The following is a 27,839-nucleotide window of genomic DNA, read 5'->3' as shown; positions in this document are numbered from 1 at the left end:
TGTGTGTGTGTGTGTGTGTGTGTGTGTGTGGTTCCAATTAGTGTTTTTCAAATTCTGTCATTAGCTGGAACTTTAAATATTTACACATTTTCTGTATTTTACCAGATTATTGCCACTCTTGCAGTTTGGAAAGACCATCTCTGTACCACAGTTTTTTTTACTACACAGAGAAATCATACTGGGTACTGCAGACATTTAAACTCGGGCACCAGCCTGGTTGACAGAGTGGTTAGTATATCTGCTCTCCAACCATCAGGCTGCAGTTTTGAATACTATTGTGAGCAATAGATATTTGTTATTGTCTTTAGGCAGTAAATTATTTTATCACCCAGTGCGAGACCACTGTCTCACTTATTGGAGACCTGAAAAAAAGGTTCATGTTTTGTCTCTAGAGCAGGGCTTCTAGAATAGGTAAAATAAATAAAATAAAAATAAATTATAAAATCAATAAAAAAAATGGAAAACAAAAAATCCTTAACTTACTCACAGTACTAATGTAATACCGACTACTCCAACTTGTTGTGAGTTGGAGTCAAAAAAATTTAAAAAAAAATTAGTCCATTGATATCAATAAGATCTGTAGTATAAACATATTTTTATATTCATGATACACTTTTTAATTTAATTTACTCTGCTAGCTTTGTGTATTCTAGGTTCTGTACCACAGACTACAGAATTTGCTTAATAACAGTTTGTCTTCCAACAATCACTGTGCGCGTCTCTTCATGTGCATCATTGTTAGTCTAGTAGACATATCATTATTCATATCCCACTCTGCTAAGTTGAACTGCTTGATGAAAGCAATATATATAAAATTTAGTTTTAAGCCACTACATTCTTATTGTACTGCATAAAGGATGCAAATTTTGGTTACTGCTTTAATAATTTGTAATTTTATTGATATATAAGACAGAATGGATCTTGGTTTTTTTATATGCATGATTCAAAAAATCTTTGACATCAACAGAATTCAAAATAGGCACCATCATTGTGAGAAGTATCAAGGGAGAAGAATTAGAGGTACCATTACCATATCGGCATGGTTGATGTTGCTAAAACAATGAAGGGAAAAAAATGAGATTTTCCATGTCATGTTCAGACAATTCGATACTGAACATGAAGATAATCTTCTTGAATGACAGGCAGTTTTTGTGCTTATGGTTCCATAGAAGGGTTCTTCCTTCTACTAAGGAAGAAGTAGAGGAATCTTTCAGGTAGCTGACATAAAGAAAGAAGAAAAGTTCAATGTTAGAGAGAGAGAGAGAGAGAGAGAGAGAGAGAGAGATCTACAGCTGAGCAAGAAAATGAATACCATACATATAGAAATCATCAATTTCCTGATATGTACCCCCAAGGGATATTCAGGTTACTATGGCAGTACTCCATGAATAAGTCTACATTATTATTAATCTCCTATCAACAATTTTCCTCCAAATGAATCTATTGCTTGTGAGCACTCCAATATTGTTGTATCTAACATTTCGTGCTTCTAAGGCACTTCTGACTGAATCAATCCAATCTAGACTTTGGTCTTCCTCTGGGTCTCCCATCTTGGCATCAAACACCTGTTTTGCTAACCTTTCTTCACACATTTTATTTTAAGTGGCCATACCACCTTATATTAGCTCTGCTGACACATTCTTGACTGCTAATAATGTCAAGTTCCTTTCTAATATCTTCATTATTAATATGATTCTGCTATTTGATGCCATTGGTTCACTCCTATAATTTTTCTCAGAACACTCATATCTGTGGTCTCTAGTCTTTGATGAAGTGCTTTATTTCTTTATTTCCCAACTCTGCTCCGCAACTTAAAACTGGTTTAAACACTGTTTTGTATACTGCTAGTTTGGTGTTTTGGCTAATTTCTCTCTTATTCCATATAAATTTATTCAGCTGGCTACCCCCCCATATCAGCTATACTGAAATATTTTACATGTTCTATACGATTGCCATTCAGAATGCAGCTGAAGTTTTCTATGCTCCTGCATATTTTCATAGTTTTGGTCTTTTTATTGCTGATTTTTATGCCAGATTTGTTGCAGCTGTTATTCAACTTAGTGAATCCTGGTTACTTGCACTGGATGTGTTTAGGAGTACATCATCATCTGCATAAAGCAAAGAGCTAAGTTTGCATTTCCCATTCTAATATCATGCTTGATGATACTTTCTTTCATGATGTGCATCCTTGTCATACCACTGATTTTACATCGAACCATCGTCCTGTATTTTCTTCAATTCTAACTGATGACTGACAACTTAAATATCAACTTGCATAATGAACATTGTATAAATCTTACCTGGAACACTTAGAGAAATTCTTCTGTAGTTCTCACATTGTTTTATTACCTTTTTTATAGATCGGTACAATGAGAGCTGTACTCATTTAATGTGGAGTAGATGATATTCACCCCCCATAAAAGTTTTTAATGGCTTTTTCTACCTCAACTATTGATATGTACACCTCTTTGCATTCTCTTGAAAATTTTCTAGTATGGTTCTGTCACTGTTTGGTTCATTTAATAGTCTTTCCAAGTAATTACTCCAGACATCTAAGTTATCCTTATCTTCAGTTTGCATGCCACTTTTATCACCTTTGATTCCTTTTACAGTACTCTTTCCTCCATTCTAAGCTTGTTCAATAGCCTCTAGAACATTTTGCCACCTTCCTGATATTTATTTTCTATATTCTTACCAAAGTCTTCCCATGACTTTTTGTTTAACTACTTTTGCACAAAGCTTAGCTGTCTTACATGTTTTTCTATATTCTTTTAGAGCATCTGCTGACTTAATTGCTAGGAACTTTGGTATGCTTTCTTTTCCAGGACTGCTTCTTACTATCCGCCAGGGTGTTATTATTCTGTCCTTGCAGACAGCTTCACCATGTATCTTCCTAGCTGAATCAATCAATGTCTTCTTCAGAGTTGCCACTAAGACTCCAAAGTTTGGTTTTTGTTTTCAATTTGTTTCATTTTTTCTTGACTAATGTTTGTATAATTGAGTCTACAATTCACTTGTAAAAGTTACTCAACTTTAATTCTTTTTTAAAACTTTCTTACGCACTGTTCTTTTCAATGTGATATCCATTTTTATCCTGCTTAGTACTAAGTAATGGTCACTTCCAATTTCGAATCCTCTGTATGTTCTTATCCTGAATGAGCATGAAGTTTCATTATCAACAATGATATAATCAGTGAGACTTTATTTCTCATGTCTTCTCTAAATGTGAACTTGTGCATATCTTTATGTTGAAAAGTGGTATTAGTAATGACTAGTATGTGTCCTGAGCAGAAGTCCAGTAAATATTTACCATTATTATTAGCTTTGCCGTTTTCTCCAAATTTTCCCAAAATATTCCTATATGCCTGGTGAGATTCATTTCCTACTCTACTCTTCTAATGACTCAAAAAATTCTTCCACTTCTTCCTTGAATCGCTTTCTGTGAGACGATAGGCACAAATAAGTTTCATTGTCCATTTTCCCATTTTGAAGTTTGTCTACATAACTATGCTTGATACATATTTCCAATCAAGAAGTTTATCTTCATGTTTGGTGTTGAATGCTATCACTACTCCTTCCTTGATCATTATTGCCTGAAAATAACATCATATTTAATAATAAGATTTCACCTGTTTTTTTCTTATTTGTCTCAGTAATGCCAATTATGTCCATGTGGTACCTTTGCAATTTTTGTGCAAGTTCAATTTCCTTTCCATTAATACTTCTTATACTGATAGTACCTATCTTCAGTCAGTTCTTCTAGATGTTACACATATGGAAGTATACATGGGTGGCCCGAACAGTTCTCGGCCCAACCATAAATGGCAACACTATGGGCAAGATTTTCTTTTTTCTAAGTTGGTACATCTGTCATAAGCATTGATGTGAAATTGCAAGTCATTCTATCAAGTAGTTTTTTTTTATACAGCTGTCGGAAGCTAAACTGTTGTCTGTATGTCTTGAAGAAAACCCCGATTCATTCAGCTAGAGAAGCATGTGGTGAAGTTGTCTGCAATGATAGAAAAATTAGAACTCCATGGACACAGGAAGTTAAAGAGGCAGTGAAGGAAAAGAAGAAAGCATATCAAAAGTTCCTGGCAAATAAGTCAGCTTGTGCTCTTAGAGAATACAGAGACAAATGTAAGAAAGCTGAACACTGTGTAAAACTGGCTAAACAAAAGTCATGGGAGAACATAGAAAGAACATAGAAAATAAATATCAGGACGGTGCCAAGATATTCTTGAGATTGTTGAAGAAGAGCTCAGAAATGGAGGAAAGAGTGCTGTAAAAGGAATTATTAGAGATGATAAAGGTGACATGAAAACGGGAGAAAAAGATATTCTTGAAGTATGGAGTAATTACTTCTAAAAATTGCTAAATGAAACAAGCAGTGATAGCACAGTGGTAAAAAACACTCAACAGGCATACAGTCAGGAAAACATATCCATACTTGAAGTAGAAAAAGCTACTATCAAAGGCTTGAAATGTGTAAAGGCAGCAGGAGTAGATGATATTCAACCAGAAATGCTGAAGTATGGTGGTAGAAAAGTCTTACAGCGGCTGCACTGCATAATTCAGAAGTCCTGGACAAAGGTACGAATTCCCGATGATTGGAGTATAGCTTTCATAGTACCCATATATAAAAAGAGAAATACAACTGAATGTGAGAATTACAGAGGTATTTCCCTACTGAGTATTCCTGGCAAGATCTATGCAAGTATACTTGAGAAACTGTTGAGAAGAATTGTGGAAGAAAAGCTTGGTGAAGAACAAGCTGGATTCAAGCCAAATAGAGGCTGTCAGGATCAGATCTTCACTTTACGATAAATAGTGAAGAAAGCATGGGAATATAACAAAGATCTGTATTTAAGTTTTGTCAATTTGGAAAAGGCATATGACAAGGTGCCAAGAGAGAAGCTATTCAATACGCTACAGTTATATGGTGTCAATGGAGCATTATATCAAGCAATAGTTAGTCTTTATTTGAGTTGTAAGTCAGCAGTTAGAATTGAAGGAAGTACAGGAAGATGGTTTAATGTTAAATCTGGTGTGAGACAAGGATGTACATTATCCCCTCTGTTATTCATTATCTATATGGATCACATTATCAAGGAAAGTGGTATTAAACATGATATCAGAATTGGAGATGTTAATGTCAGCTCTTTGCTTTATGCGGACGATGTTATACTTCTAAATAAATCTGCTACAAGTCTGCAAGATTCCCTGACTAAAATGAATAACTGTTGTAATAGATATGGTATGAAGGTCAGCAATAAAAAAGGAAAAGACAATGGAAATGAGCAGAATCGTTGAAAATGTCAACTGTGTTGTCAATGGAGAACCTGTGGAACAAGTAAATTTCAGCTACTTAGGCATGATTTTTAGTGAAGATGGTAAATTAAATAGCAAAATAGACAACAGAATCAACAAAACTGGTATGGTATGAAGTCAATTGAATAAATTCATATGGAATATGAGAAAAATTAGTCGGAACTAATTTCTCTCTTATTATAATTAGCTGTATAGAAGACAGTGTTCAAACAAGTTTTAACTTATGGATCTGAGAGCTGTGTCAGAAGTAAAACACTTGACCAAAGACTAGAGACCGCAAATATGAGAGTCCTGAGAAAGATTAGAGGCGTGAACAGATGGTGGCAATGGCAATATCATATTAAAAACGAGTATATTAGGAAAGAACTTGACATTGTCAGCATTCAGGAATGCATTAGCAGAGCTAATCTCAGGTGGTATGGTCACTGGAACAGAATGGGCGAGGAAAGATTAGCCAAACAAGTGTTCTCTGCCAGGTTGGCAGGAAAACTACCCAGAAGAAGACCAAGATATAGGTGGATTGATACGGTACAAAGTGCCTTAGATGATAGAAATATGAGATTTGATAATTTTGGAGTCTTGACAAGTAACAGACTGATTTGGAGGAAAATTGTAGATAGGAAGTTAGTAATGATGTAAATTTTTCATGTAGTACTATCATATTGTGTACATCCTTTGAAGGTACATGTCAGGAATTTGATGATGAGTATTTTTAAATATAAACAAAAAAAATTAATAACAAATTATGGCACAGCTGAATGATGAGTATTAGTCAGCATAACTTCCCAAAATGTGAGAAAGTTTGAGGCAGTTGTTTTTGTTCAAGTTTGGGTTGTGAATGTGTGCTTCACAGCTTTCCTTGTACAGTCTTTCCAGAAGAAAATAATTTTTGTTTAACACTTTGGTTTTGTTGCTATAACTCTTTTGTTTTTAGATAATGCGTGGCTTGCTAAACTGGATTTGTTGGGTTCTTTAAGTGAAATGTATGCCTGATGTTTTTCAAGATGAATTTGCACAGAACAACCAGTTTGTCCTTAATAACATAAGCTGCAGAGCAGGAGATTCTGTAAACTTCAGGATAAGAAAGAGGAAGATATTTGTCTTTGGGTGAGATACAGAAGTATTAAGTTTACAAACTAGATGGAAAGAGACTTGTAAGTTAATCTGTCAAAGTAGTCTTGCTATTTTTTCTGGAAGTCCTTAACATAGGGAATACAAATTCTAGTAAATTCTTCTTGAGGCAAGTTAAGATGACGACCATAATTATTGATTATTTTTTTGATAGATTTTGCATTATAACAATTAGAGATAAAAGTATTTCTGATAATAAACAGTTTCAAATTAAGTGGATATCCACTTAATTTGAATAAATTTACCTTGCCGAAGTGAAGCCTATTGGCTCTTTATCTCAGTAAAAGCAGTTCTTTGTTTAGAAGAGATTCTGTAGAACATATTTTATGAGCTTTGTCAGTTTTTAAGATTTGATTACACCACCTTTCTGACAACAATGATTAGTTAAGTTTGAATCAATGTATTTACCGGTATGAGTTGGTTTTCTATATACTGAAAACTGTTGACTACCATTTGGTTGATGTAGAATTGAGAACATCCAGAAAAGGAAGGCAATTGTTATCTTCTACTTCCATGGTAAATTTGATTCTTGGGCTTATTGAATTAATTTTTTCAAGAAATTCATGAAGATTGGACAAGGAGGAGTTCCAGACAGCAAACAAATCATCAACTCATCTGTGCCAAATCGATAGTTGAGATGAAAAAACATCAATATGTTGTTAGAAATGCCAGAAATGTTAGCTAGAGTTGGGGGAATAGGGGAGACCTCATAGCCATACCCTCTATCTACTTGTGGGTTGTAAGGATAATTCTGAAATTTTATTCTTAAAATCCATTGAATTTTTTATGAAAGAAGCAGTATTTCCAGAAACACGGAAAGATTAGATAGGTATTTTGAATCTTTATACTTCGGACATCCAATGCAGTTTACAAAAAAAAAAAAAGTTGCAAGTATGAATTCATGCAATACTTGCATAAATGTATTTTTTTGGTTATTATGTATAAATTCAGTAAGATAAGTACTGTTTCATATTAAAATTATTTTAATATAAATGATTATATGAAAACTTAATTACAGGCATAGCCTTGGCATATGACAATGTTAGGTCCCAGATCATCGTCATATAGCAACCCCCCCACCACCACCCTACGCAAACATAAACTTGTAGATGCATGTAATGGTTTAATAACATTTATAAGCAGCCATATATGTGATTAATGACATAAATAATTCATTAATTTGTAATTTATATAAACAAAAAATTTTGAATAATTTTCACAAACAAAAAAGTTAGTCTGAACAGCTTGGCTTAAGGAAACATGCCAAACAGTTTGGTCATCAGTCTATGCCATTAAAAGATTTTCCATTTCAGCAATAAGATTGTCACATTTACGGACAGTGTAGCATTAACTAGCTTAACACCTTTTACTTTATCTTTGCTCTGTGTGTGTTTGATACACCATCACTAAATTTAATAATTTTAATCATAGTATCTAATGTAATAGGTTTGTATCCTTTGAATTCTATCTACCAATTAACAACACTGAAATAAAATAATTATAAATAGTTTATAATTCATGGCAAAGCACAGTGATTCAGTGAGCAATGACATTGTAAACAAACAGTTGCAAACTGCATCAGTTGATTCATGGTAGCATCAACGGTTATAATATACTTCTACTGTACTGAAATTTTTGTTCTCAATTTCATATGAAATTTACCTTTTATCTACTTAAGTGGCCATCTATAATAACTATAAATTAGCTTTCCATATGTATATGACTTTTTTTTACAAAATACTTATTTTTTGGTAGCTGGAACTCTCAGTGCTCATAAATATCATAAAGAAAATCCAAATGAGCTTTGCTGCCTAATAATTGATTCTGGATTTTCTTTTACTCATATTGCTCCATATGTAAAAGGAAAAAAAGTGAAATCTGCAATTCGTAGGTATGTGTTTATATTTTATTGCTTAGGAAAATCACTGTCTAATTTCAGTTACATATAGATAAAATGAAGGTTATTCTATGAATTTAACAACCCAGTTGGCTGTTGACAAGAATACTTGTCATATCTTTGACATTATCAAAATATGGATGTGAAATGTGTGTGTCATTAGTCACCTCCTAATTTTGAAGAGTGCATCACTACTCATCTCTAATTGATTTGTTGTTCTTTCTGTGGTCTAGAGTGTCTTATTAATTTTAAGATGGAACAGGTGTTTCCTCTTGCCACTATACAGTATATACATATATACTTGATTATATATGTATATACTGTATAGTGTATACTTTATAGAGTTGTAATCAAATATATATATATACATATATATTTGATTATTTCATTTTATAATCGCTCATTCCCCCCCCCCTTCACAAAAAAAATGAGAATTTTTCATTTAAAAATATTAATTATATATTTTTAATTCATTTAAAATATATGAATCATCCTGATTTTCATTGCCCAGTGTCAGTCACCCTGTTTAGTGGAAACCTGGAGTGTCTTGAAAATGTAACATTTTTTGTTTCTAGAGCAAAATTTCTGCATTACTTAACCATTAAATTCAAATCAAAATCATTAGCAGAATGAGATCCTAGTTTTTGCACTTATATATTTTTTTTTCTCTGCAGAAAACAAAAAATATAAATCTTTACCCTTATCATGGCATAAGAATTTATAATGTTGTCTGCAGTCCCCCCCCCCCTCAATTTTCCAGAATTGAATATTGAAACAAATGTATTAACTGAGTCTTCTGTCTTCTAATTATCAGAAGGACATGTATGTCATTCTGAATTATCTTTGTTATTCAGTTGCCATAAAGATACCAAAAATAAATAAATAAAAATTTTAAAAAATAATAATTTTGTTCACTTTTAGTTATAGAACAAAAGGAAAGACCCTATGAATAAAATTTCTGAAAGATCACTTTACATGGTGAAGAAAATATTTCATTTTTAAAAGAAATACCTTTACTGCTAGTTTTGTTACCCTGTAGCATTTTTTAAGTAGCTTGACTTTTACTTCTGTTGTTTTACATTAAAATAAAATTGAATAGGTATATGCTCTCAGAGTGAAGTGCATTGTTAAATCTCTTCTGACTGACAATCAAAAACAAATTCAAGTTGATATGAGCCAAAAGCTTTTCAGTCGAGCCTATGAGGATGAAAAGTTTTTAAAAAACTTCATTACCTGGGATGAGACATAGGTTTACGGCTGTGATGTTGAAACAAAAGCTCAGTCATCACAGTGTGTGTCAAAAAAGGTCACCATGACCCAAAAAAGTGAGACAAGTGCAGTCAAATATCAAAGTAATGACATTTTATTTTATTCTGAGGATATTGTTCACCATGAATTTCTTTCACAAGGAGTATTATCTTGAGGTAATGCAACATCTTTGGGGGAAAAAAAGGGCCTGATGCTTGGAGGGAAAAAAACCGATGGATGCTTCATCATGATAATGCCTCCCCCCCCCAGTCATTACTAATCCATCAATTTATCAATTTTTGATGAAACACAAAACAACGGTTGTTCAACAGCCTGCATACTCACCTGACCTCGCACCAGCAGACTTTTTTTTATTCCCCAAATTTCAATTTGGGGAATGAAATTTGAGTTGATTGACTTAATAAAGAATAAACCATTTCAGTATCCTGAAAGAATCATTCCAGAAATGTTTCAAAGGATGGAAGAAAAGCTGGGAGCAGTGTATACAAAGTGGAGGAGAGTACTTTGAAGGTGACAAGGCTGAATAGCTTCTAAGTTAGACAGAAAAATTTTAATTGAGAACGCTTGGGAATTTCCCAGACAAACCTCGAAAATTTATTATATTCACCACCATCTAAACTAGAACTGTTATTTCTCAATAGAACCAAACTAGTAACCTCATTTTTATCATCCATTTCAACTATCCAGACTAATATAAGAGTGTTGTCGAGTCTCATTAGAGCCAAGTAAGTAACAGTTCTTTGAGTCCAAATTTTAACAATTCATCAGTGATCTCATTTTCATTATGACTTTTTCTATTTTTCATCTATTGGATGTCATTTTCAATTTTGCTATTGCTTAATCACTGAGGCTGCTCTTCTGCATTATCTGGTAACTTGCTAGTGTGCTAAGAATTTGGTTCTATTTTTATTGATCTATCTTTGGCTGTTGAACATCCCAGATATACTGCTTTTAAATTATTGCTATTTTCTGAGGCATTCTGCACTGTCAGCATTTTACATATCCTTTTTGATCATTCTTTGTGAGCTTTGAGTTTAGCATGTTTGATTCTGTTTCATGATGAGTCATTCCTGTTCTTGATCAGGAATTCTTTTAGTACTCTTTTGGTATGAACTTCTATCCTTTTTTCTTGAATACTAAAGTCAAGGTTTTATTTACATTTCGCTGCAGGCATCTGTTTCTACAAATATATTCTTTAGTATCTTGTTGAGATTAGCATGTATTTATTAATGTTATTCTGATTTAATCTGTTGTCAAAGTTCTTCTTGAACAAGTATTTAGACTAAGTGCTGGTTTACACTCAATACAATTTAATATAATATTACGTTTCATCTCTGTCACAGAGATATCTTCAGGAATATAATGTTAAAATTGTAATAACACACAAACAATAAGTGGACATGTTCACAATTGAAATGAAAATAGACTATGTGAAGGCGAGGGTCTTATGAGGGACATGCTCAGTGGATGCTGTTGGCTAGCCTTAGATGTTGAATGGGAGGCCTAAGAATTACAGTTTCCAAATCTTGGGGAGTTTAATACAACCATATTTATTAAGATTTGGTTTTTAAATCTGCTACTGATTCTAAAAAGAGTATTTTAAGTTTGTATTTACTGTGATTATAGCATGATAGTTTTCTTCCACCTGATTCTGTGCAATGTATCCAAGGCATGGTCTGCTAGACCCGATTGACTATAGTTCTGGCAGCAGATGTATTTTTTGTGTTTATCTAGGCAAATGTTAGCCGATCTCCCAATCTGACCATAATATAAGTTGCAATAACAAGGAACCTCGTTCTTCTTGAACACTTCATTTCTGTTTTTATTAAAACAGGTTAAAATGGTATTTCTAAGTAATCTGCAGTATGTATTAAAATTTATTACCTCTATCATCTGGACAGTTTTATATCCATTTAATTTGTTGCAGCTGTTGAGTTGTTTGAAGAACATCATATCCATGCTCTTTTAGATTTCCTCTTGAATAAAGAATATGTCATCACCAAAGATTTATTTAATGCAGATTGAACTAACCTTTTTCCTCTGGGATTTTGAGATTCAAATCTGTATTGTCCGGTCAATAAGACTAGGTAATCGCCTCCATTAGCCAGTCGCCTTTACACACTTTTCAGGTGTGTAAAGGTGACTGGCCTCATGATCTTTCCCTTGTACCTCTTATTCTTTTTATAACTCCTCTGTATTAATCTGATAAATTCTCCTCACTAATTTAAACATCTCACCTCTTTGATACCTATCCATCAAACTGCAATTTACATCGCAGGACCTTCTCCAATGTTTCCACATCACAATGAAAACTAGGTGTCCAAATTTATTCACACCTTTCCAAGTGTTGTGTGACCAATGCTTTATACAGTGACATAACTACATCATTTTCCCTTCCTCAGCATACTTATAGTGTGATCTGATCTTTGCAACACTTTGCACTCTAAACCTCAGTCCACTGTCAGCTATCACTTCAGATCTAGAATCTCATCCTCCGAATTGCAACAACCTGCATTTAATAATATTAAAATTAATTCCATTCATCTTTCAGGGGATCCTGTAACCTCTAGAGAACATGTCCCCTAGATGATGGATGAGGTCAACCCACTAGATATGGAGGAGTGGTCGGAATATGTTGAATAAGGAATTGTGGGTCATACGAGGCAGTTATCTTGATTGTAAGGGAAGTGGCACTCCTATGGTTCCCTAGCTGGATCTATCCTCTTCCTCTGTTTTGAGGAAGATCCACTCACTTTAATTTTTCCTGTAAGACTGTATCAGCCAACTCTTCTTATTTTATTACCCTTACTATTAGAATAATTGAGGGCTATAGGGTATTTTCATTTCTGGCCTATATTTATGACCCCTCTAAAATCTACTCTTTCCTCTTCAATATACCCTATTCCTTCCTATGCGTTTAAATTTGGAAGAAGGAAAGTTCAGAAGCCTTAAGGTAGCAGCTCTACCACTGGACCATCCATCTCTAGGCTGGTAACTTGACATGGAGAAGAACACAATTTACTTCTAAGCCAATAGAGAAAAGTATTCGAAATGAGTCTATGGAAAACAGTTTGAATGGAAAAGGTAAAACGAAAATGCAAATGACAAAATATAATACATATAGCAAAATGGAACGTAAGAGGAATCTATTCTATATATATAAAAAGATAAGCTGAAATTTGAAACGTTTTTTTGTCTCTTCATTGTTTTGAAACGTCCGACAATGTGTTTGCCTTCATGAGACAAACACATTGTTGTCTCGAGTCATCAGAATTGAAGGAGAACTGGTTTGCCAGCCTGGAACTAGGGGGGCGGGGGAAGCGGAGCCTTCCCTGGTAGCATATAAAGAAATAGAATTAGATCAGATATTAAATGAAAGAAAGTGTCAAATAGCAGTAATCACTGAAACAAAAGAAATTAAAAGGAACCATTAGAACTGAAAATTTTAATGTAATATATAGTGGAGTTGACAGAAACCAAATAGCACAAGCCGGTGTTATGATTTGGATTCATAATTCCCTTTCAAAACAGTTAATATATTATAAATTATGAAACAATCAAATAACAGAAGCTAGAATAAAAATACATAGAGGTTATTTAACAATAATTGGTTTATATTGCCCCAGAAGAAAGAAGAGAAGATGATAATGTTGAATTCTATAATCAATTACAAAATATATATATAATAAAATAAATAAAAATGATTATGTAATATTAGCAGGAGACTCAAATGCAAGAATTAGAAACACAAAAATTAATGTTGTTAATAATAATAAGTTTATAATACCATTAATTAAAATGAATGATAATATAGGAATATATGGAGAATATACTCTAAACAGAAATGGTGAAAATTTTATCGACTTTGTAGTTTATAATAATTTTAAAATAATGAATTCTTTCTACAAACATAAAAACATACATAAATGTACTTGGGCAGCAAGAGGATGGAAATCAATATTAGATTACGTTATCTTAAATGAAAAGACATCAAAGTTTTATATGGATGTTAGTCCACAGAAGATATGAAATAAGTAGTGACCACTTCCTTGTTAAAATAAAATTAAGATAACCACCTAAATGGCTACAAATAACAAGAACAGAAAGAAAATTTAAAACATTTGTTTATAAAAGTACATTATTAAATGACATAAATATACAGTGGCTATATGAACACAGAATTAACCAATATGTAGATAAAATAAAAAGAAATGAAGAAATAGAATGCCTTAATATAAAAACGATACTAAATACAGCAGCAAATGAAACTCAGGAAAGACCAAAAAATTCATTAAAAAGATAAAACTGAAGATATGGGACAATATAATCAAAGAAATAATCAAAATGAAAAAAGTATATCATAAATGGTTAAGCAGTAAAAGATTAGAAGATGAAAGAGAGTATAAAAGAATAAGAGCCATAGCTAAAAGAGAAGTCAGAAAAAGACAGAGAATCATGGAACAAATTTATTTTTGATTTAGAACATGATTTATATAAAATAAGACCCAGTGTATAGAAGATTTTTAAACATTTCAATACAGTTACTAGAGAAAGCGTAAGATTAAGTGTCAAATTGAAATTAGAGAAATTTTTCTACAGAATTGTGGTGGACAGATAAATATTTTAAAAAAGATATCTGGCATACATTAAATGAAAAGGAAATAGCTAACGAAGAATTAAAAATCAGCCTGAGAGAAACAAGAAATGGAAAATTACTGGAGAAGATAAGTTAGCTTCAGAATTATATAAATATGCAGGAATAAGGTTTAAAGAAAGATTTGTTATTTTTAAATAGAATATTCAACAAGTAACCTACCAATAGAATGGAAAAAAACAACAGTGACCCCTATTTTTAAAAAAAGGTAGTAGAGATGACCCTAAAATTATAGAGGTACAAGTATTCTAAATTCCTGTTATAAAATATAACATAATTTTAAATAACAAACTAATAAAATATTCTGAAGGATTTATCTTAGAAGTAAAATGGATTTAGAAAAGGACGATCGTGTATAGGCCCCCGCCTTTTTCCTAAAATTAACAATAGAAAAAAGAAGAGAATGCAATTTAGAAATGCATATTACATTTATTGATTTTGAAAAAGCATTTGATAAGGTTAAAAGAGGTATTTTATTTAACATATTAAAAGAAAGACAAATGCCGAATAATATTCTAAAAGCTATTATAAGTATATATGAAAATAATCAAATACAAATAAGATTAAATTATGAAGAACAATCATATCTGAGAGAAACCAAGGAGTCCAACAGGGATGTCTCCTTTCAGCAACTCAACTCTTTTTAATATTTATTTAAATAAAATAATAATAAAATGGAATAAAAATTTTCATCAAGGTATTAAACTTTCTCCTGCTTGAACTTAAACACTCTCCTTTTTGCTGATCAAAATAGTAATTAAATATTCCGAAGATAAAGAGATATTTTAAATTTAAACGAAATAGCCAAAGATTATGGAATTGTTAATAATTGGTGGATTTTTTATATAGAGAGGATATTCATTGATATTATCATATTATTAATCCTGTCATAAAGATGATCTCTGTTTCTAACAATTATTTTTTTTATTCCCGAGTGTACCTATATATTATTATATGCACAAGGGTTCACTCCAATTGGTGCAATGATCTTAACTCTTTCTTTCAGAATCTAAATAATCACTGACTCAAGACCAAAATACAAAATAAACATTTAATATAACAAAAACAATATATATACACTTCAAACAATATTACATAACTAACTATAAATTAATTGGATCCAAGGCCTTTTTAAAATAAACTTACACTTAAGACATGACAAAATGTTCATAGCCAGTTTCTCTCTCTCTCTCTCTCTGTCAAGGCCCTTCTCCAAAAACATATGACTTTATTCTTCATTTTTACAGGATCCTGTCTCATCACTTATGTAGCACACATTAATTCTTCCGAACTTAATTCTGTCTCTTTTCTTCAGTAGAAATAATAGTCGGGTCCGGCGTCCTTAATACAGATGAAACTTCCTAATCAGAGTTTTTCCCAAACATTCCTTTAGAACGTAAATAGCAAATTCTTCTTTTATTCACTAAATGCTTATTGACAGTCTTAACTCTTCCAATTAAAAAAACTTACAGCTCTACGATTCCCTTTTCAGAATCTACTATAAATTTTTCAATTAGTGTTTCCTCAACTATTCCATTTAAACTTCTTTACATATCACTTTTTGACGAAACAATTTTCATAACAGGCACATCGCAAGTGCTGACAATGCATGTCATGAAACTAAAACTAATAAACATGTTAACATAAAACAATGCGTAAAAATATTCAGAATTTTAATTATGATTATTTTTACAGAATGGTCAACAGAAAAATCAAAAACAATGGCCTTTAAAGGACAAGATCCAATAAGAGCTAAAATAGTAATAGATAACAAGATTTTAGAACAGGTGAATTCATTGAACTACCTAGGATGTATAATTACATATGAAAATGAAAACAATATAAACCTAAAAATTGCAAAATATTTAAAAATAACAGGTGTAATCAACTGTATTTAAACTTAACCTAGTTCAAAAGCAAACTAGATTAAAAGTATACAATACATTAGCCCTACTAGTCCTATTGTATGGAAGTGAAATCTGGAAAATAAAACAGAAAGACAAAGATTAATAACGGCTGAAATGAAACTTATAAGAAAAACAGCAAAGTATAATCTATTCAATCACAAAAGAAATGAAGAAATTGTGGAAGAATTAAACCAGGAATCAGTAATAGAAAAAAATTAAACTTAAATGGATGGAACACATTGAAAGAATGAAAACAGAAAGATTACCAAAACAAGTATTAAATTGCATACCATTAAGAAAACCAAGAGAGTCCTCTAAAGAGATTCACCATGACTTCTAAGGCCAAAACAGGCCACTCTGGGTCTAAATCCTTGAAAAGCGTGGTGATAATTCCATTCATTTGTTCAAGCCAAAAGTTGACTCATATCATCCTGAAGTGAATTAACACTGACAGTGCTCCTTATAATTTTGCCAGATTTTATTTTATTTTTTTTGAGACACTGCTCCATCATACACAACATGCCGATAACCAATGCATTATCCATTTCCATCCTCTGCAGCTTGTACAACAACCTGTCATGAGGTGCTGTCAAATGCTTTTGCAAAGTCCAAGAATATCACTATATGAATCTCTCTTGTCCAGCACATTCATCATACCATAAAACCCATGCTTGTGGAGTGGTACTATTTTACCTTCTTTCCACTCCTTCAGAACTTTTCCTCCTATGACTTTCATCAAATAACCAGGTTAAGAGCACAGCTAACTCTTTTACACATTCCTTAGAAATACATAGTGACATATCATTCATTCCCACAGCAGCCTTATTAATATCCAACTCCATCAACACTTGATTCATTTGCCTCTAACTACCCTAATATTTGATTCTTTAAAGATACTTGGGACATTAGGATTATAAAATATATACACGTTTACACAAGAATATTATTTAATTTGCCAAATATTTCAGTCTGAATATTACAGACCATCTTCAGTGGCTACATAGGAATAGTTTTAAAAAATAAGGTGGAATACGAACAATTGATCATTCACAAATAGAATGAGCCGCGTGATGTCATATCATTAAGTATTAAAAGAGTAAACATTTTTTATCAGAGTCATGATTAAATTAAAGATATTAATTTAATCATGACTTAAATTAAGTCTTGATTAATGACTTAAATTAAGTCATTAATTTAATTAATGACTTTTAATTAAACGTCATCTCATATATCTCATGATCACTTCACCAACTGCCAGCATACTTTACTTCATTAACAAACCATATCTTGTGAGGATGTCACCAAATCCAGCACTTTAAAACATTGAGTTGCTTTCATCACATTCTGCTTAAGATAGCTATCCCTCAAAAATTCAACAAATTCAATCTCCTTATTCTCGTACACTGTCTCCTTTCAATTTATATTCTTATAATTAAAATTTCTCATTATTATCACCTTCTTTTTACATGCCTAACCAATTTAAACATTTCACAGTCAGTGCTTCTACATTCCCTAGCCTATAACATTCTATTAAATATTTTCATTTCAGCTTAACTCAGAACAGATTCAGAATCTTCGCATGCATACCATTTTTAATTTCTATTAGTGAATACATTTCCTCTGTTATCATTAATAGCACTACTCACTCCTGTTTTTACCTTCCTGTCTTTCATTTCTGTTCCTGACAGTACATCATCCTCAGACAACCAAGTTTCTCTTGCATCGGTTATCTTTAGACTGACTCAATCAATGCAACAAACTCGGCTCCCGTGTTTCTTAACCTGCTTACATTAGTATACAAACATAACAACATAACAATCCCACTTTTTTGTGAGGCAATCCCACAACACTCACTCCCTACTATAGCTGCTAAAGTTCTGTCTTCTGTTTGATCACTTCTATTTCCCTGATCCTAATTCTAATTTTATTCATATCTCTGATCACTACTATTATGCATTCCATCACTCTGGCCTGCCATAATCACATCTTTTTAACCTTGTATCAGTCCTTCTGTTTTTCCACAACCTGCTTTATCTTGAATCTGCTGTGACTAGTCAGAGCAGAGTTATCACTATATAAATTTTAATGTTTTGTTCCTTTTTACTCCGGTAAATCATCCAGCTAAAACAAAAACTGAAATGCACAAACAAATTTTTATAAGAAAAATTTAAATATAAAATGTCAATAAAAACCATTCACAGATTTCAGAAATAAGTTACATGGTTGCAGATTAATAGATGCTTATTCAGATTTTATTTCTGGGAAAATTCCCATGTTACTCCTCTAAGTAAATATTAATTTTATGGCTATTTAGCCTATTTTTTGTTTAGGAGTGCCCCTTTTTTATAATGTCATTGGCTTTTTACTGTTTTAGGGTGTTACTGAAGTTTACATAGATAAATATATGAAGGATATGAGGGAAAATCCAGACATACCTTTGTAGTATGTTGCTGGCTGTCTTCTTATTCAGCGGCATCCTAGCATGTGGCAATATACAATCATCTGCTGTTTGACAGGAGTATGATTGACAGGAAGGGGGTTTTGGAAAAGGTAGGGGTAGAGCTATATGGGAGAATTATTGGTGAGGCAAGGGGTATGTGAATCTTTTTGAAAAACCCGGGTTTTTTATATATCTTATTATTAAGGGTGGGCAGAGAATACTATGGGGGGGTGAAAATAGAAACAATTTTTTGGAGAAGGGGAAGGATATTATGGGATAGGTTCAGGGGTATCCCATAGGCTAAGTAGGCTATGGGATACAAAAAATAGGCTAAATAGCCATAAAATTAATGATGCTTATTCATTTGCTTATTCATGAAATGCACCTGTGGAGATTCAATTACAACTCTACTTGATGAAAAAAAATCCACAGTATCCTTATCTTGAGATAAATAGGGGAACATTATTGAGACTAAAAAATAAGAATAATAAGCAGCAGAAATTACTCTATTAGCAAACAGACAATTTGACAGAAATCAGAATAGATACTAAGTTCTGAAAGCATAGTTGTCAGAAGTAACAAAAATGAAAGTGGGAGGGGGGGTTAAATATGAATTCACAATTGTGAATTCACATTTACAGGTAGGGCCATTAAGGCTAAGACAGAAGAGAATACTTCTGTCTTAGCTTTGTTCAAGAGTTAGAATAATGCTATCCTTATTAAACTTACATGGAGAGAAGAGGCAAGGAATAAGAAAAGTCTCATTGACTATGTTATTGTTGACAGTTATGTTTTCTCCCTGGTGCAGGACACCAGAGCATACAGAGGATTTGAAATAGGAAGCGATCACTATTTAGTCTTGAGCAGGATAAAATTGAATTTCATATTGAAAAAAATAACATGTAAGAAACTTTTAAAGGGAATAAAAGTTGAGCAGCTCTCAGATGTGAACTGTAGACTAACATACACAAAGATTATTGAAGAAAAAATGAAAGAGTTTGAGAACAGGAACCAAACCTTGGAGATTCAATGGCAAGCCATGAAGAAAACCCTGATTGATTCAGCCAGAGAGGCATGTGGTGAGGATGTCTGCAAGGATAGAAAAATCAGAACTCCATGGTGGACACAAGAAGTTAAAGAGGCAGTGAAGGAAAAGAAGAAAGCATATCAAGGGTTTCTGGCAAATAAGTCAGCTTGTGCTCTTAGAGAATACACAGACAAATATAAGAAAGCTAAACACTGTGTAAAACTAGCTAAACAAAAGTCATGGGAGGACTTTGGCAAGAACATAGAAAATAAATATCAAGAAGGTGGTAAGATATTCTGGAGGTTGTTGAAGAAGCTTAGAAATGGAGGAAAGAGGGCTGTAAAACGAGTTAGAGATGATAAAGGTGACATGAAAACAAGAGAAAAAGATATTCTTGAAGTATGGAGTAATTACTTCGAAAAATTGCTAAATGAAACAAGCAATGATAGCACAGTGGTAAAAAATACTCAACAGGCATACAGTCAGCAAAACATATCCATACTTGAAGTAGAAAAAGCCATCAAAGGCTTGAAATGTGGAAAGGCAGCAGGAGTAGATGATATTCGACCAGAAATGCTGAAGTATGGTGGTATAAAAGTCTTACAGTGGCTGCAATGTATAGTTCAGTAAGCCTGGACAGAGGGACGAATTCCTGATGATTGGAGTAGAGCTCTCATAGTACTCACATATAAAACTGAATGTGAGAATTATAGAGGTATTTCCCTACTGAGTGTTCCTGGCAAGATTTATTCAAGTATACTTGTGAAACAGTTGAGAAGAATTGTGGAAGAAAAGCTTGGTGAAGAACAAGCTGGATTCAGGCCAAATAGAGGTTGTCAGAATCAGATCTTCACTTTATGACAAATAGTGGAGAAATCATGGGAATATAACAAAGATCTGTATTTAAGTTTTGTCGATCTGGAAAAGGCATATGACAAGGTGCCAAGAGAGAAGCTATTCAATACTCTACAGTTATATGGTGTCAATGGGGCATTATATCAAGCAATACTTAGTCTTTATTTGAGTTGTAAGTCAGCAGATAGAATTGAAGGAAGTACAGGAAGAGGGTTTAATGTTAAATCTGGTGTGAGACAAGGATGTACATTATCCCCTCTGTTATTCATTATATATATGGATCACATTATGAAGGAAAGTGGTATTAAACATGATATCAGAATTGGAGATGTTAATGTCATCTCTTTGCTTTATGCGGACGATGTTATACTTCTAAATAAATCAGCTACAAGTCTGCAAGATTCCCTTACTAAATTGAATAACTGTTGTAATAAATATGGTATGAAGGTCAGCAATAAAAAAGACAAAGACAATGAAAATAGGCAGAATCGTTGAAAATGAGGTAATCTCCGGTGGTATGGTCACTTAAGCAGAATGGGCGAGGAAAGATTAGCAAAACAACTTTTCTCTGCCAAGTTGGCAGGAAAACGACCCAGAGGAAGACCGAGATATAGGTGGATTGATTACGTACAAAGTGCCTTAGACGATAGAAATATAAGATCTGATAATGTTGGAGTCTTGACAAGTAACAGACTGATTTGGAGGAAAATTGTAGATAGGAAGTTAGTAATGATGTAAATTTTTCATGTAGTACTATCATATCCTGTACATCCTCTTGAGGGTACAGGTCAGGAATTTGATGATGATAAAAAGGGAGACAAAGAAGATATTAAAAATTACTGCCCTCTCAGTTTCCTTTCAACAATATACAACTTTTTTTACAAAAATCATTAGCAACAGAATACAAAACAAACTGGATTTTTTGCCAACCTCCAGAACAAACAGAATTCAGAGAAAACTATAACTGTACTGATTATATTATATGTAAAAAAAAGTCATTGAAAATACAGATGAATACCAAAAAACCCTTAGATCTGGAATTTATGGATTTTGAAAAGGCACTTGATTCAATCTCAGTGTTAGCTATTTTAAAAGTCCTAAAAAGAATCAAGGAATTGACAAACTCATATATATATAAATTCATCTGCATCTATGAAATCAGGAACAAACATGAAATTTCTTATAAAAAAGGAAGTTATGGTGATGCCATTTAAATTATTTACAGCAGCCTTAGAAGAAATTTTTTAAAATCTTGCTTGGAAAAATAGAGGAATTATAGTAAATAGGAAGGAACTAAATCACCTACAGTCTGCTGATGACATTCATCTTTTAGGAAACTCTGTAAAAGAACTTCAATAAATGTTCAATGAATTGAATGCAGAAATTAAAAAGAAAGGATTAAATATAAACAAAGACAAAACAAAAATGATGTATAACAAATACACTAAAATGGCAATACATGTGGAACACTGGAAAATTGACATAGTAACCTCCTGTGTTTACCTAGGACAGAAGATCACAATAGAGGGAGGCTGTGAAAAAGAAATTACTATATGTCGAATTTAACTGGGTTGGATTGTCTTTGGGAAACATTCCAGTCTGCTTTAAAAAAAAATATTCAACAGTTTTATACTTCCATCATGACATCTAGAAGTGAAATGCACACTTTGAGGAATATGGAAAAATCATTGCTTGGTATACCATTCTAGATAGAAAATGCAATACTTAATCAGAGCTCAGACACTGAGGTGAGAGACATAATAGCCATTTAAAGATCCACATAGCAATGAACAGAAAAGAAGTAGCACTCTAAAATGGACAAAATTGTGAGTTGTATCCCAGAGATGGAAAGAGAGTTATGGGGAAACCAAGCAGGTGAGAGGAGGATGAGATTAAGAGATGGCCAGAACTCACTGCATAGAAAAGCTTAAATAGGACTGAATGGAAAGGCCTTTATCTGAAAAATGGACAGAAAATGACTAAAGTTCACAGTACATTTACCTTTGGTGATAAATGTACTGTGAATTTTTTTTTGATTAAAAGGAAAACCATACAACGTCCTTTATGGACCATATTTTTTATATTGAATTCGCACATATACACACTTTATTAATAAAATGCTGAAAAGTCATATCTTAGAACAATATATAAGTTTGTGGTTTAGTAGTTCTGTAGAAAGCTTTCAGTGTTGAGACAACATTTTTAGATAATGAGTTTAATAAAATAAACAGATATAACCCTAAAGAGAGAGGTGGGGTGCTTAAGCATCAAAACTGTATAACTAAGAGGAGACCTCCACATAGCCTTTGAAGGAATTCTGACCTAATGTCCTTTTCTCACCTTCTCTTGGTGCACACTCTTAGGTATCTACCTAAATACTGAACGAACGAGATGGACTGGAAATTTGGGATTTAGCTGACCAAATTGTATTCTTATTGGCTTAAACCACAATATAAAATGATTGTACAACATGACAGAATTTCATGCCGGCTGGGACATTGCCTGGTTAAACAAGCCCCCCCCCCGGTTGTCTTCGCCAGGGAATCAGGGCAAACAGTGAAACGTCAGCTACTGGAACAAATTGTGAAACACATCGCACTCAACTTCACCAGACTTTGAGATCGGTGCTATCGACATAAGAAGCCTGAATGGCAAAGAAATTAAACTAGCAGAAGAATTAGATAAGTACCAGATCGGCATAATAGGGGTGACTGAAAAAGACAAAAACTAGTGAGATCTTTCTAAGTAATAAATACAAAATGTTATATTCAGACAATAACAATCGGGGAAAAGGAGTAGCTATAGTATTCAACACTAAATACGAGGCAATATCTAGTACAGTGATGTGGGCAAATATCAGAATGGGGAAACTGAGTGCCTATGGTCCCACAGAAGGTTCTACTAAGATAGAAGTGTGGGAATTATTTGAGGCTTTAGAGAAAGCAACTGACACAATGAAAAAGGAAAAGTTGGTCCTTGTTGGAGATCTAAACAACAGATTAGGAAATGATTATTAGACATACAAAAATATTTTGGGAAAATTTGGAGAAAAGAGCAAAGCTAATAATAATGGTAAATATCTGTTGGATTTCTGCTGAGGACATGGACTGGTTATTACTAACACAATGTTTCAACATAAAATGTGCCCAAATTCATATCTACAGAAGAGGCAAGGAATAAGAAAAGTCTCATTGACTGTTATTGTTGATAGTGATGTTTTCTCAATGATGCAAGACACTAGAGTGTACAGAGGATTTGAAGTTGGAAGTGATAACCATTTAGTCTTGGGGAGGATAAAATTGAATTTCATATTGAGCAAGTTGAGCAGCTCTAAGATGTGAACTGTAGACTAAAATACACAAACATTATTCAAAATAAAAAAGTGTTTGAGAACAGGAACCAAATCTTGGAGATTCAGTTGCAAGCCCCGAAGAAAACACGATTGATTCAGCTAGAGAATCATGTAGTGAAGTTGTCTGAAAGGATAGAAAAATCAGAACTCCATGGTGGACACAGGAAGTTAAAGAGGCAGTGAAAGTAAAGAAGAAAGCATAAACAGGAATTAACAGGAATGAAGAACTGTGCTACCTGAGACATAACTTCATCCTCAATGGTTATGAACCCAAGAAGATCAACAAAATTCTTAATACACCTCCAACAGTTCCTTACATAAACAAGATTTTAAGAATGCAGTCATACTATCTCACATCAACAATGTCTCAGTGACTGAGATGAAATATTAGAAGCATTAAAATTAGTTTTTAAAACACCCTTTCCTAGTAAATATTCCATTAAACCTCCAACATTATGTTCTATAACATTATTGATGTGAGGTAGTGTGATTGCATTCTTAAAATCTTGTTTAAGGAGCTATTGAAGGTGTAATAAGAATTTTATTGATCTTAGGTTTATAACCATTGAGGGTGAAGTTATACCTCAGGTAGTACAGTTCTTTATTCCTGTTAATTCCTCTTACCTCAAGAATGTTACAAAGTGGCAACAGCTATGTTGACACAAGGGATTCATTTACCATTGCATAAAATCTCCAGGTTCTTACATCCACAAAACCTCCACATCATCCCATGAAAACACCAGCTGTTTATGACCTTCATTGCTCTTATGGCAAATGTGTCTGACCTACATAGCAAATGCTATGTAGAGACAGGAATGTTGAGGGAGATCTGTATGTCTGAACATGTAAAAGATATCGAAAAAAGAAGACGGTATAAATCAGGTTTGTCATCTCATACAAAGAAACACATAAAGTGCTTCGGCAACAAACAAAAGGGCTTTATATTGATAATAATTACAAGATAGTTTAAGCCTCTGAAATGCTAAGGATCCCCACAAGGCTTAATCCTACACCAAGTTTGGTCTGCTTTCATTAAAAATTTAATTGCCATAGACCTAGGATACTACATGTGATGCTACAGAATGTGACAGTAACAACTAGCACTCTTTTCCAGCACATATACAGTAATTAATTTAACATTTTTATTCGTGATGATTTTTTTTAAAATTCTGGTTTCTTATTTACATGTACCAGTTGTGTAGTTCTGATAACATCTGAGATGTGTAATTAATTGTTTCTAGTCTTCTTTCTGTTTATAACTTTTGCTAGTACCCCTGATGATAATAAGTCCCACTACTTATGAAATTTGTACAGTTATGTACTTATTATGTTTATTTTATTAAACTCGTTATTTATCTGAAAACATGTGGTCTGAATACCGGAAGCTTTCTACAAGGCATATCTTAGTCTGATTCATTTAAATGCTTGAAAAATATAAGTTTTAAGTGTAAAACACCAAACATGTAGCTCTGGTGATAGGAATTTTTGTTTGGTTAAAAAGGGGAAAGTTATATATTCAATGACAAAGTCCATGAGTAACACATGAGTTGTCATTATTTTTCTCTCCTTTATACTAACAAGGAAAAAATGATGGATATATATATTTTTTTAAATTTAATATATACATTTCTTAAATGGCAGTATATTGTTAATTGCTAGCCTCCTTAGACCACATAAAATAAGAGTGGCCTTTAAACCCACAGAAACGATTAGACAATTCTTAAGATCTCCAAAAGATAGCCATCCTTTCTCCAAATATGCTGGAGTTTATAACATACCCTGCTCTTGCGGCTTGAATTACATCGGCCAAACTTCAAGGAGCCTTGAAATTAGGCAAAAAGAACACATAGGTGACGTCAATAATAACAGAGAAGAAAAATCGGGGTTAGCTTTCATTTCTCAAGAACGAACCATACCATAGAGTGGGATAGAAGCACAATTTCTTACATGGAGGAGGATTTCCGCTCCCGAATTTTTAAGGAGGCCACAACAGTTTCCCGCTGTATACAAAACCTTAACAGGAACCAAGGACTAATCTTACCCGTGATCTGGAAGACCCTTATCAGATCCTTCAACTCGCCAGAACTGAATTATAGTGTCAACTATAGAACGTTCTTAAATAACAAGTGATATAACCCATGCTCTATGAATGTATTGTACGCGCTCTGTTCTTTGTTTAATATAATTGGAATCGGTTGATTATAGTTTGTAACAGTTTTTTACTTTTTAGTGCCTTACATCAGTTATGTATCCTGAAGATGCCAACAGACTTAGTTGGTGAAACTAGTTGGTATAACTTAGTTGTTTATTATATGCACTTGATCAATATAATCCCATTAAAAGTCTTTCCAGATACAGTATGTTATTATACACTTGTATTTATTATACATATTAGTTTTCCATTAGGATAGATGTTGGAGGTAAAGTGCTGACCAATCATTTGAAAGATATTATCTCCTATCGACAACTACATGTAATGGATGAAACTTATGTAATGAACCAAGTAAAGGAAGATGTGTGCTATGTTTCTACAGACTTGAGAAAAGATCTTAAGTTAGCTAGGTATGTTAATATATTACATTTCCATTAATATTTTAAACGCTATAAAAATTAGAACTGCAACACGATCTGTTACTTCTTATATATGTCAAGGTTATTCTTACCAGACATTAGTGTTAAAAAGTTATACTGATTTTGTTTCTCCTGTAAACTTGAAAGTCTCCATTACTCAGTTGATAACAGCTATGCCCTTTGGTTGGAAAAAAAACCTAGGATTGAATATCTAGAATAAGAACTTTATAAAGGCTTGTCAGCTAAAAGTGAAGTTAACCAGTGTTAACAAAGGTGGCAGAATATTTTCATCTCCACAAAACAGGCAGAGTGGCCCACATAATTATACAAGATGCTACACAAAAGTTCGAGGGATTTGAATAACATCAGTGCAAACTATTTGTAGTACAACCTTCTACCATTGTATAGGGACGTGAAGTACTTGCGAATCAATATGCCAGTAGCCTGAAAGGCTACATTCTTGGATTATGTGCATTTCTTCTTCAACAGAAATAGCAGATTTTATGGAGCATAGAATCTACATCAAATTTTACTTCAACTTAAAAAAAAAACTGTTGCAGCAGTTGAGACAAAGCAGCAGTCATTATGTTGGAAGTTGACAAAGTCACCGTGGCCAAAAAAAGGAAAAAGGTTGCAGCAAGATCAAGTTAGTGTTAATATTTTTACATCCAAGGCATTGTCTACAAGGAATTCCTTCTCCCTGATCAAGGCTATCGACAACAAGTTTTACTGTGAGGTTTTGAAGTGGCTACGGGAGAGCATTTGGCACAAGCATCCAGAAAAGTGGAAGAATAACAATTGGGTTCTCCATCATGATAACACTTCCTGGTTCCAAAAACACGACAATTATTCCCTATCCTCCTATTTGCCTAATCTTTCACCCTGCAAGTTTTTCCTGTTTCCCAAGATGAAAGTGGCAGAAAGGCTATGATTGAGGATATCCAGACAGGATCGCAGGAGGTTCTCAACACAGTCACACTTGAGGACTTCCAGGGACACATGGAATCATGAAAAAACCACTGCAATCTACATGTCCAAGAGAACTACTTTGAATGAGATGATGGAAACTAGAAGTTTTTTTTTTTTTCATCAAATTCCTGAACTTTTGGATAGTACCTTGTAATACTGGTTTTATAGCCATAGTTAGCCATAATTCCAACTAAACAAAAAATCCTGTAAATCATACTGTTAGTGCACAAGCCAATATCTCATTTTGTGCATTGACACATCTAGATAAATTAAAAGTTAATGCTTGTGTAATAAAGGTCATATCTAATTATATTATTTTGGTTGATCATGGTCAAAAGACAAATGTTGTTACTGCACATCACATTTCACAATGTTTGAACTCAATGTTGATTGAGTTGATTTTTGTATACAGTAGATGCTCACTATAGCAAACCAT

At 33.1% G+C, this 27,839-nt stretch overlaps 1 protein-coding gene across 1 annotated transcript in view; it reads left to right on the top strand.

Annotated features, from left to right (window-relative positions):
• The window catches only part of Arp6 (Actin-related protein 6), a 213,155-nt gene that overhangs the window by 70,305 nt on the left and 115,011 nt on the right, over positions 1–27,839 (top strand). Inside the window, exons 5-6 of the mRNA XM_090396053.1 lie at positions 8,218–8,353; positions 26,270–26,425. Coding sequence (XP_090252179.1) covers positions 8,218–8,353; positions 26,270–26,425 — 292 coding nt within the window. The remainder of the gene's footprint in view (positions 1–8,217; positions 8,354–26,269; positions 26,426–27,839) is intronic.

Source organism: Typopeltis vanoorti, chromosome 7 (genome assembly GCF_054136105.1).
Source record: "Typopeltis vanoorti isolate ZY-2024b chromosome 7, IOZ_Tvanoo_1.0, whole genome shotgun sequence".
In the NCBI taxonomy this organism is placed as follows: domain Eukaryota; kingdom Metazoa; phylum Arthropoda; class Arachnida; order Uropygi; family Thelyphonidae; genus Typopeltis; species Typopeltis vanoorti.
Note: the sequence above shows the minus strand (reverse complement) of the source record. Positions and strands in the feature narration are given on the sequence as shown.